Source organism: Rhinatrema bivittatum, chromosome 5 (genome assembly GCF_901001135.1).
Source record: "Rhinatrema bivittatum chromosome 5, aRhiBiv1.1, whole genome shotgun sequence".
Classification (NCBI taxonomy): Eukaryota; Metazoa; Chordata; class Amphibia; order Gymnophiona; family Rhinatrematidae; genus Rhinatrema; species Rhinatrema bivittatum.
Genome location: NC_042619.1, coordinates 214,693,801 through 214,706,420, shown reverse-complemented (window position 1 = coordinate 214,706,420; position 12,620 = coordinate 214,693,801). Strand labels below are relative to the sequence as shown.

The following is a 12,620-nucleotide window of genomic DNA, read 5'->3' as shown; positions in this document are numbered from 1 at the left end:
GGAACCTTCTTTGATATCTAGATACTGAAGAAGTTAGCAAATGAAAATTTTCAGACATACACAAGGAGACTTCGGTACATTACTTATTCAGTTTGGACAAATATTCCAGAACAGCTATGTTCTGTGACTTTATTCTTTACAATGGTTTCCACAACTTTCCCTGGCACTGAAGTCCAGACTTAGCCGTCTATAGCTTCCCAGATCACCTCTGGAGCCCTATTTATATATCTGGTTACATTGGCCACCTATTCAGGTACAACAGATGATTTTAATGATAGGTTACTTGTAATAGGTCTGAAATTTCATTTGAGTCCTTTCAGAACCCTGGGATTTATATTATCTGGTCCAGGTAATTTAATACACTCCAGTTTGTCCTACTAAATCTTCCTGGTTTACTGTGATTTGGGTCAGTTCATCTGGATCTTCACCCTTAACCTCAAACAGGTATCTCCCAACATCCTCCTCACTAAACACTGAAGCAAAGAATTCATTTAGTCTTTTCATAATAGGTAAGGTTAAGTGCCCTTGTAACCCCTAGATTATCTTGCAAGCTTCCTGCTTTGGATATAGTTTTTGAGTTTTGCCTCTATAACCAACTTTTCAAATTAGTGTCACTCCTAAGAACATAAATTGCCATGCTGGGTCAGACCAAGGGTCCATCAAGCCCAGCATCCTGTTTCCAACAGAGGCCAAAACCAGGCTACAAGAACCTGGCAATTACCCAAACACTAAAGAACCCATGCTACTGATGCAATTAATAGCAGTGGCTATTCCCTAAGTATAATTGATTAATAGCCATTAATGGACTTATCCAAACCTTTTTTGAACCCAGCTACACTAACTGCACTAACCACATCCTCTGGCAACAAATTCCAGAGCTTTATTGTGCGTTGAGTGAAAAAACATTTTTTCCGATTAGTCTTAAATGTGCTACTTGCTAACTTCTTGGAATGTCCCCTAGTCCTATTATTCCAAAGTGTAAATAAGTCTATCTACCTGTGATATCATGGTTCAGCACAGAATTTGGATTTTTTTTACCCATGTGTAACTTAAGAACTCCATTATAAACAAATCCATAGACCAGTTTCATTGCACCTACATCCTAGTAAGCATACAGCCACAAGATCTGCAGTCAAACTAGTCTATTGCAACACACATTTTTAAAACCTACTCTTGAGCCAAATACTTAGTCCTTAAAATTGATGTAAAACAATTGTCCCTTATCCTGATATACCAGTTCATATGTATGGACTTATGCCATCCTGTCAGATGAAGACTGTACACAACTTGTACCAGTGATGACACTGCTGGTGATAGTGCAGCATAGTAAGATTACCAGTAATCTCTCTCAGCAGATGGTACAATAGGATTTTAGGCTCCAAGGTGGGCTCAGGCCTTCTCTGGTTGTCGCAGGGTTATTCCTTCCCAGGATCTTGTCTACGGATCAGCCTTGCCTCCAAGTAGAGCAAGCAGTGTCTGAGCTCCCAGGGGTTTGCTGTCTGTAGCCTCAGGTTGAAGGGCATGAGCCTTCCATCAAGATCTATCTTCCTCCTTCCTAGGGAGAGGCCTTACAAAGCTTCCAGTCAACTCTGATCTCAGTCACTTGGAATGGGGGTGGCTTGTTTTTGGCTTTAGAGCAGCTTCCAACTTAGGTGGACAGCAGCACGAGAATATCCAAGCTCAAGATGTGGAGTCCACATAGCTGGTGTCAGGCTTCTGCCCCTCATGCAATGCTGCTTTGGCCATGGGAATTTCTATGATGGCTGCAGGCAGATGCAGCAGCCATTACTGTATGGGAATCTGATATGGTGGGAATCTGCATCATGTTATCCTCCACTGTAGCCAGAGGTAGTTCAGACTTTAGGCCCTTCTGATCCTAGCTTTTTTTGGGGGGGCTTTAGATTTAGTTTGGGATACCTCCATTCAGCAAGCTATGCTTCAGAGTTGCTGAGAGAGGTCATGCAGCAAGTATGTGTTGCAGAAGGGACCTACTGGGGAGACTGCTGTGGTCCTTGGGGTGCCTACCTCTCTCTCTACCTTCAGTTGGTATTTACTCTTTCAGGTAATACAAGGACTTGGGGGCACTCCATGAAGTTAGCAAGTAGCTCATTTAAAACAAATTATGTAGTGAGTGAATTATAAGTTCCGGAATTCATTGCCAGAGGATGTGGTTACGGCAGTAAGTGTAACTGGGTTTAAGAGGTTTGGATAAATTCCTAGAGCAGAAGTCCACAAACTGTTAACAAGGATTAGTAGCTTGGGATCTATTCATTTGTTTGGTTATTTGGGTACTTGTGACTTGGTTAGCCACTGTTGGACACAGTACTGGGCTTGATGGACCCTTGGTCGGACCTACTATGGCAACTTATGTGATATATAAATGCTGAAGGGTCTTAAACTGAATATCTCAAGTTTGCTGGCTGAATATATCTCTACAGTGCAGAAAGTGGCTATCATATCATAAATATCAAGTGATATACTCAAATCTATGCCCCATGTTTGGGCCAGTTTAGAGATTGGTATCCAGTATAGTTTTGTTAGTGTGCCATCCAAATTCCCACCTTATAAAACCTGGGTAGTTTCTAAAAACTTCTATCTGTAGACATAGTATCTCTATCCTTTGCTAACAATAAGCAGTAGTGTCTTGCTTGTAAATAAGTATAGGAGCTCTTATTGAGACTATCCCGGTTCTCTGTTTTTGGAATTAGCATATATTCTTGCATTCTTCATGAGTTAGGTGCCCTAAACAAAGTCCCTTTTTCCTTCTAATCTCTGAATATACCATACTCCGAGCTACCTGGAAAATTATTTTCCAAAAGGATGAGCTCCACCTTCACCAGAGTGGAACCATGCTGCTGGCACTAACTTTTTAAAAAGGAGCAGTTTTTAAACTAGAACAAGGAGGAAAGCAGTCACTCAGCAGTGCATAGCTTGGAGAAATGTATCTTAAGGATACTAATGAAACAGTTAGGAAATCCCAATAGAGGTTCCAATAAAAGAAAACATAGTCCATGTGCCTATATGTAAAAAATCACCTGAGCTAAAGATTTCCAAATTATCCCTAAACTGAAAAGCAAGTTGTTAATACAAAGAACACACTTTGAAATGCCGGAAGTCTAAGAAGTAAGATGGGAGAGTGCTATATCAGGGTACAAATTATATCGCAATGATGGGGAGGATCAACTTAGTGGGGGTGTGGCACTCTATGTTCTGGGGGGGGGGGGGGGGTTGTAGAGTCCAATAGGATAAAGATTATACAAGAGACTAAATGCTCAATCTATATGGGTAGAAATCCCATGTGTGTTGGGTAAGAGTATAGTGATAGGGGTATATTACCATCCACCTGGACAAAATGGTCAGACAGATAATGAAATGCTAAGAGATCAGGGAAGCTAACCAATTTGGCAGTGCAATAATGGAGATTTCAGTTACCCTAATATTGAGTGGGTAAACGTAACATCAGGGCTCGCTAGAGACATAAAGGTCCTGGATGTAATAAATGACTGCTTCATGGAGCAATTGGTTCAGGAACCGAGAGAGCTATTTTAGATTAAATTCTTAGTGGCATGCAGGATTTGGTGAGGTAGCAGTGGTGGGGCCACTTGGCAATAGTGATCATAACATGATCAAATTTAAACTAACTGGAAGGGGGTCTAAGTTCTAACAGTAAATTTTCAAAAGGGAAACTTTGATAAAATGAGGAAAATAGTTAGAAAAAAACTGAAAGGTGCAGCTGCAAAGTTGTGTTCAACAGGCATGGACATTGTTTAAAAATAGAATCCTAGGCGGGCAGTCCAGATGTATTCCATGCATGAAGAAAGGCAAAACGATTACCGGCATGGTAAAAAGGTGAGGAGAGGCTATTTTAGCCAAAAAATCCTTCAAAAATTGGAAGAAGGATCCATTTGAAGAAAATAGGATAAAACATAAGCATTGTCTAGTTGAGTGTAAAACATTGATAAGACAGGCGAAGAGAGAATTTGAAATGAAGTTGGGTATAGAGACAAACTACAGGTATTAAAACAGCTAAGACCTCTCCTTCACTTTCATGACTACCGTTCGGTCCTTCAAGCCATACTATTCTCAAAGATAGACTATTGTAATGCGCTGTTACTTGGTCTCCCGGCCTCTTCTACCAAACCTCTTCAAATGCTGCAAAACGCCGCAGCCAGGATCCTCACAAACTCCTGCCGCATGGACCACATCACCCCGATTCTAAAAATACTTCACTGGCTACCCATTCGCTACAGAATTCTCTTCAAGACACTTACTATTATCCACAAAACCTTATTTCAAGAATCCTCGCTCCAACTTACCATATCCCCTCAAACCACATTCCTCTGCAAGACCCACCAGATCTGCATATAGAGATTCCCTCCAGGTTCCCCCAAAAATCTGTTTTTCACAACTCTATTGAAAAACGAGCACTATCAATTGCTGGTCCGCATCACTGGAACTCCCTCCCGCCAGATCTCTGCCAGGAACATTGCCATATCACGTTCAGAAAAAAAATTAAAAACTTGGCTGTTTGCCCAAGCATACCCCTGAAAAGCCTCAGGGTCACCCACACAGTCTCATACCCCACGGATGCGTCCATTTCCGCAACTCAAAGGAACTGTTAGACTAATTGTTAGACTTGCTTAATTCATATACACTATGTAAATTTGTACATAATTCTTATCCTGTAAGCACCCTCTCCTGCTTTTGCCCTTCTCTCCAGTTAGAATTTGTTTAACCTATCTTTTTTTCTCTAACAGCCTAGTTCCACGTTCCCTGTTATAATGTAACTTTTGTTTGCTCTGTTAACTGGTTCCCCCTAGTTTATTGTAAACCGGTACAATTAGACCTGGTCTTGAGCATCGGTATATTTAAAAGAATTTAAATAAAAACTCAACTTTTTAAAATATATCTGAAGCAAGAAATCTATGAAGGGAGTCCATTGGACTGTTAGACGACAGAGTAGTTAAAGAGGCTCTTAGGTAAGATAACATTGCAGAAAGACTAAATTAATTCTTTGCTTCTATGCTTACTAATGAGGATATTGGGGAGATACCAGTTCCGGAGATTGTTTTCAAGGGTGATGAGTCAGACTAACTGAACCAAATCACTGCGAACCTGGAAGATGTAGTAGGCTAGATTGACAACCTAAAGAGTAGCAAATCACCTGGACTAGATCGTATGCATCCTAGGGAACTGAAGGAACTAAAAAATGAAATTTCTGATCTGTTAAAATTTGTAACCTATCATTAAAATCATCCATTGTACCTGGAGGGTGGCTGATATAACCCCAATATTTTTAAAAAGGGCTCAGAGGTGATCTGGAAACTATAGACCAGTGAGCCTGACTTCAGTGCCAGGAAAAATAGTGGAAACTATTCTAAAGATCAAAATTGTAGAGCATATAGAAAGACATGATTTAATGGAACAGTCAACATGGATTTACTCAAGGGGAAGTCTTGCCTAACATCTGCTTCATTTTTCTTGAAGGGGGTTAATAAATAATAACAGAGGTGATGTTTCTAACGTGCCCCGGTATATAAAAAATCTTTAAATAAAATAAATAAACATGTGGATAAAGGTGAACCGGTAGATGTAGTGTATTTGGATTTTCAGAAGGTGTTTGACAAAGTCCCTCCTGAGAGGCTTCTAAGAGAACTAAAAAGTCATGGGATGGGAGGTGTTGTCCTTTCATGGATTACAAACTGGTTAAAAAATGGGGAAACAGTAGGATTAAATGGTCAATTTTCTCACTAGAAAAGGGTAAACAGTGGAGTGCCTCAGGGATCTGTACTTGGACCGGTGCTTTTTAATATATTTATAAATGATCTGGAAAGGAATACAGTAGGTGAGGTTATCAAATTTGCAGATACAAAATGTATTCAGTTGTCAAATCACAAGCCCAAGACTGGAAGATTGGGCATCCAAATGGCAGATGAAATTTAATGTGGACAAGTGCAAGGTGTTGCAGATAGGGAAAAATAACCCTTGCTGTAGTTACACAATGTTAGTTTCCATATTAGGAGCTACCACCCAGGAAAAAGATCTAGGTATCTTAATGGATAATACTTTGAAATTGTCAGCTCAGTGTGCTGCAGCAGTCAAAAAAGCAAACATGGTTAGGAAATAAGGGAATGGTTAGTAAAACAGAAAATGTCATGCCTCTGTATTCACAGGACAAGCAGGATGGTTGTCATCACATATGGGTGACATCAGGATGGAGCCCAATCACAGAACACTTTTGTCAGTTTCTAGAACTTTGACTGGCACCTACTGGGCATGCCCAGCATGGCGGCCTCCCACATTACAGGGAAAGACAAGATCTGTAGATGTATTTCCACCCATTCCATAAAGAGATCTATCTCCTGTGACACTTGCTGGCTCTTGGTCCCTCGCCGGTAGTTGATGTAGGCTAACTGCTGCATTGTCTGACCATTACACAGACCACTTGACCCTGGCGAATGTGGCTGAACTGAAGACACTCTAATCTGACTGCCCAGGCTTCCAGGTGGTTTGTTCCAGAGTGACTCTTCTTGGTCCAGTTCCCCTGGGCTGTCAGTTCCTGACAGTGAGCTTTCCAGCCTTGGAGGCTTGTGTCTGTGAGGACCAGCCAGTTCAATGGGGACAGGGTTACACCCTTGCCTGGATTAGCTTCCTGCAGAGAGCATATTTCAATCGGTAAGTGGGGGCAACTAGAATAGTCTTGAGGCGGCGGGTTCCAACGTGACAGCAGGAAGCATCGAAGTGTTTGCATGTGCCCTTGTCATGGCACTACCTCCAGCATTGACTCCTTCAAATGAAGGATCTGAAGAAGGCTCTTAACCATCTGGCATATCGTGTTAGTCAACTGACACACTTGGCATATCAAATTCCTTATCCAAGTGGAAGGGAGAGCAGAAGACTTTGCCCTGCTTGGTGTCAAACTGGACTTCCAGATATTCCAAGGGCTGGGAGGGTTTGAGATTGCCTTTGTCCAGGTTTTATGACCCAACTAAGCTCCTGAAGCAGGGAGGTCACTCTGCTGGTCACAAGGACTTTGCCCAGATCAACCAGTTGTCCAAGTATGGGTGCACTGGGATTCTGTGTGCAGCTGCTATGACCACCTTAATCTTGGAAAACATTCTGGAGGCAGTAGCCTGGCCATAGGGCAGCGCCTGGAACTGATAATGGTGGCCCAGTACTGAAAAGTGTAGGAAATGTTCTTGCCAGATTGGCATATGAAAGTAGGCCTCTGGTCCATGGAGGTTAAGAACTCTCCTTGTTGTATGGCCATTATCATGAAGTTCAGCATTTCCATGTGGAAGTCACTCGTAGATGTCTGTTAGCATGTTTGGTTTCAAATTCTAGAACTCTCAGTTCTGTGCTGGGCTCAATCTGTCACCCATGTGAGAGGACTAACATCCTGCTGTCCTAGGAGAACACCTGTTTCATGTCAAAGCAGAGTTGCTTACCTGTAGAGCAAGAAGCAGGAATGGGTAAAGTTTGATGTCCCTAACTGACTTCAGACCCACTTGTTTCCAAAATGTGTGCTTTATAAATAGTGCTATAGTGCTTCTGGCATGATACATATAGTAAAACATAATAGGAAATGCTAAGAGGATACCACCCCCAGTGGCAGTCACTTGAACAACTGCCCTGAGTAAATATAAAGAAAGTAAGTTGTCATGAATATTAACCACATATTAAAAATGATTCTATTTGTCTCCTTTAAACCATAGGGATCAAATATTAACTATGAATCTTTTTCCCTAATTCATTACCACACTAAATCAAAATCATTATTTTCCCCAAACTGTAAGGTTAACATGGCAATTTGTTGTAGCACTGGCTTATGTGAACTATTTGATCTCATTGCTGTCCCATACTTGTACCAACGACTTTGTTAGTTTTCATAACATTGAATGAGCAGAAATCAAATGTGGTTCAACAAGTGAATTTCTAGTTTCCTTCATAGCTCCTGGATATACTATATACTTAAGCACTGTAAAATATTTTGCTGGGGGTTTTTGATCTAGCAGTTTCCAGCTCAGTTGAAACTAGTGCTGTGAACTGGCATGTGGAACCTTCATTAACCATTACCTGGGGATTTTTATCCACAATTTCATATCTCCTTACCAACTTAATCAAGTTGCTGCAGTGATTGCCTTCAGCAAGGGCCCATGTATTAGTGCCTTCCAGTCATGGGCCTGAAACTAAACCAACAGACTTCACATTGCACTATGATACTGCTGAATACGAGATTGGTGTTGCAGTTGTAACATAAGCAGATGCAGAAGTGCTTGCAGCAGTGTTCTTAAAGCCAGCTCTGACTGCAGAATTACTCCTTTCTTTGCAGCAGGGAGTGTCTGTGACTACATGAGCATCCATTGCCATTCAGTGCCACCAGCAAGGAGTTGTAAGTGGACTGATGCTAGTGGGGAATTTGGTTTTGAAGCATGAGAATTTAAAGTTGTGGGGTTTCCATGTCCTGCTTGAATAATGCAATATTCACTAACATTTTTCTGAAAATTTACTTGTACCTGAATTAAGATTGTTTTCAAAAGATATCAGTGTGGTAGAAATCTCTGAACTTAACTTATCCAATTTCTCATGTAATCACTGAAGCTTATATAGCTACAACTGTAGCATGCAAGGTTCTGTTCATTAGATAAGCTTAATAGTGACACATTTGAATCACATTAAAATTTAGGAAAGCATGCAGCTTATATATATCTGAGTATGTTGCCTCATGCTTGAATGTTAAGGCATGACTTCCATTGCTAATGCAAGAAAATCTAAATGTAACCATTTCTACACTTGGTAACCATAATTTATAGCTCCATCTATGGGTGGAACCTATTCAACAAAATTGAAGTGGAACTAATTTATACACATCACTTGTGACCTGTATTGTCCACTGTTGGAGACCAGAATGCTGAACTCTGAACCATTTGATCTGATTCAGCATGGTACATGTGGCTTTTTTTTTTGTATAATGATTTTTATTCAGTCACAGGCCCATAGTAACAATACACGATATCATAACCAGAAATACAATGTACAAAAACACATTGAAAATTTTGATCCAAAGCGTAACATAGGAAGAATACAAGGGGAAATGAAACAAGACATGGATCAAGGAACAAGAAAAAACAAACTCATCTACCACAAGTCCCGGCTAAAAAGCGACAATGTATAAGTATATAGCCGGTACAAAATTCTGACCTTGTGTAATGGGCAACTAGTAACTGGGTTTTAATATTATTCTTGGACGAACCCCCCCCCCTCCCTTCCCCCCCTCCCAAGAGCAGCAGTAGCATCCAAGATAAACAGACATACATAGTATAGAATCACATTAGGAAATACAAACATTTACCAACATAAGTTGACCGTATACAATCTGCGATCAGGTAGGAGGCAATCTAAAAGATCTAGATCTCATGGTCGTATGAAAAAGGGGTAATGACCGGACACAGGAAGCATCATAGCATATCAGATCAGTATATGTCCTATCCAGCCCCACAGGACATCCCCATGAACCCGCCCAGTCCAGTCAGTGTACCATGAATTTTATGGTCCCGAGAGGTAAAGACAGTTCAAAAACACAGAGCAATAAAGGGAAACATCATCGCGTAGTAAGCAAAGTCTTCTCGGTATCGGGGAGCAGTTTAACATATGGCTCCCAGATGTTCCAGACCTTATCGTGTCGTTGAGTTGAGTGGTGTTTTGCAGACAGCAGTTCCCAGTGTAGTATTTTATGAAACTTCCCCCGCCAGACTAGAGAGAACGACGGTGTAGGATTTGTCCATTGGGCCAAGATAGAATCTCTGGCAATTAGGCATATTTTGTCAAAAAGCAACAACTGATTGGTTGTGAGAGTTATAACTTGTTCTGGGATTTCACCCAATAACCAGATTGTCGGGTCCAATGGTAAGACACATCCCCATAGTTTATGGATCAGATGTTGTAAGTATCCCCAGAATATCTGTAGACTAGGGCACGCCCAAAAGCAATGGCGAAAGTCTGGATTATGCAGGCCGCATCTATCACAATTGCTATTCTGTGCAACGCCCATGTAGAAAGCTTGTTTCTGGGAGTAGAAGGCGTGATGAAAAAATTTGTAGGCCTTGTCCCGCAGCAGAACATTTTCAACAGAATTTGGTATTCTCAGAAAGCATTTCTTGACAAGAGGACGAGCCGCATTCAGTGAAAACATGTGATTCCATTTAGCAGCCACTAAGTCTAAGACGGGCCACGGATTTAAACATTGTAGGGCAGCATAAAATTGAGAGCATGAACTTCTTTTGCCGTCTTCACCCGTTAAGAAAATCCGAATAGCATTATGATGTTGGAGAAAACCCGGGTGAAGACCTTGTTGTTGTAGCAAAAAATGTCTGATTTGTAGGTATCCAAAGAAATCAGCATTCGGTAAGGAGAAATGGGCTTGCAATGCCAAAAAACTGTGTAGCTGTGGAGGTTGTATAACCTCGTCGAATAGTTGATTCATGAACTTTAGTCCCAAATGATGCCACCGTTGAAAGAGCAAGTATGTCATACCCGGCGGAAACAGTATACAGCCTCGAATAGGCAAATTAGCATGCGGCCCTGAGGAAATCTGCATCCTTCGACATAGTTTATTCCATGCCAGTTTAATAGGGCGCACCACCACGCTTTTTGCAATATAAGTTGGAAGTTGGGCAGCTTGAAGCTGCAAAACTGCTCCCGGAGCATGAGGAGAGAACCAGTTTTTGTAAAGGTCCAAAGGAGAATAGGAAGAGGTGTCACAGACCCAGTCTTTAACATGCCGAAGGAGGCTAGCTTGATTGTAGCTTTCTAAATCGGGACAGTTAAGCCCACCTTCTTGTTTAGGGGCCATGAGCACCCGCAACGGGACACGAGCCCGTTTACCGTTCCACAAGTAGGAGGTAATACCTCTTTGAATGTCACATACATCCCCTTTTTTCAACCAGATAGGCAGCATATGAAACAAATACAACCATTTCGAGATTTCCATCATCTTTAGAAGCAATATTTTCCCAGATAAAGATAACGGCAAACCTTGCCAGGCAGAAAGATTCTTGAGTAATTTCGTTTTTAGCGGGAGAACGTTTAGCACATAGAGGCGGTTAAGATCCGCCGGTATATGTACCCCTAAATATTTGAGTGAATGTGTGACCCATCGCAGCGGGAATACCCCAACCCACTTTCCCTGCAACGTACCCAAGACATCCAACGCCTCTGACTTATCCACATTTACTTTCAAACCCGCAAACCTCCCAAAAGCAGATTGAATTTGTAACACATGCGGCAGAGACACAACAGGATCACTAAGGAAAACCAGCATGTCGTCCGCAAAAGCAGCCACCTTAAAGGAATTGTTATGATGCAGCAGGCCGCGGACCAGCGGTGTTTCCGCCAGTTTACGGAGCAGAGGATCTAAAGACAAGATATACAATATGGGTGATAAAGGGCACCCCTGGCGGACCCCTCGTGTAATCTGAAACCCATTAGAGAGTGAATCATTTACCACTATCTGAGACACCGGGTTTGTATAGAGAATGGAGATAGCCTGGATAAAATGTTCCGGGAACCCAAACCTGTGAAGAACCGAAAACATATATTCCCAAGAAACCCGGTCGAAAGCTTTCTCCGAATCAAATCCCACAGCCATTGATTCAATTTGACAGTGGTGGGAGGATTCGATAGCAGAGATAAGCCGTATGACATGGGCCCCAGCGTTTCTGCCACTCACGAAACCTGCCTGATGCGAGGATATTATGCTCGGCAGGACCGAGTTCATGCGAATTGCTAAAATTCGGGCATATATCTTAAGGTCCGTATTTAAAAGGGAAATCGGACGATAGGATGATGCCTGAAGAGGGTCCTTACCCGGCTTAGGTAATACTGTGATGTATGCCCTGTTAAATTGGGCAGGGAAGCGTTGGACGTCCCAGGCACGATTGAAGAAAGCTGCCATAGAGGTAGCAAGAGAGGGGCTTAAAATTTTGTAATACTCTGAGGTAAGGCCATCAGGACCTGGGGCTTTGTGGTTCTTACTTGTTCTAATTACACCTTGTACCTCTCCCACGGAAATAGGTCTGGTCAAAAGATCTACCTGCAAAGGGGTAATCTGTGGCAGTTGTAAATCTTGAAAAAACAGATTTTCATCCGCCTGCCCACCTAATCTGTCTTCGCTATATAAGTGTTCATAAAACAAGCGAAAGATTTCGCAAATATCTTCACTCGTGTGGGAGGTTATGCCTACCGAGGAGGTGAGACTACCAATGAAAGTCTTTTTCCGTTTGGTAGCCACCAGCCGGGCCAACAGCTTACTGGACTTATTGCCATAGCGAAAAAAGAAATGCTCTGAGGCCTTCATAGAGCGTTGAGCTCGGACATGCAAATGTGCATTTAAAGCGTTAAGACATGCCCTATAAGTTTCCTTGTTGGAAACCGTGGGAGCTATAGCCAGTGCGTGCTTTGCTGCCTGCAACTCAGTGTCTAACTGCAGGATAGCGGCATTTAACTTTTTCCGCTTCAAGGCTGAATAGGCTATCACCTCTCCTCGAAGGACAGCTTTACTGGCCTCCCAGAATAAAACGGGATCTCCACTATGCTGATCATTATGCGTGACGTATTCCCCC

General features: G+C 42.0%; 1 protein-coding gene across 4 annotated transcripts in view; it reads left to right on the top strand.

Annotated features, from left to right (window-relative positions):
- The window catches only part of DDX3X (DEAD-box helicase 3 X-linked), a 293,692-nt gene that overhangs the window by 75,978 nt on the left and 205,094 nt on the right, over nt 1-12,620 (top strand). For 2 of the 4 annotated variants that reach the window (XM_029603138.1, XM_029603137.1), the window contains exon 4: nt 8,333-8,392. The exons of the other annotated variants lie outside the window; for them this stretch is intronic. In XM_029603138.1, the coding sequence (XP_029458998.1) occupies nt 8,333-8,392 (60 nt within the window). The remainder of the gene's footprint in view (nt 1-8,332; nt 8,393-12,620) is intronic. 4 annotated transcript variants of the gene reach the window in all.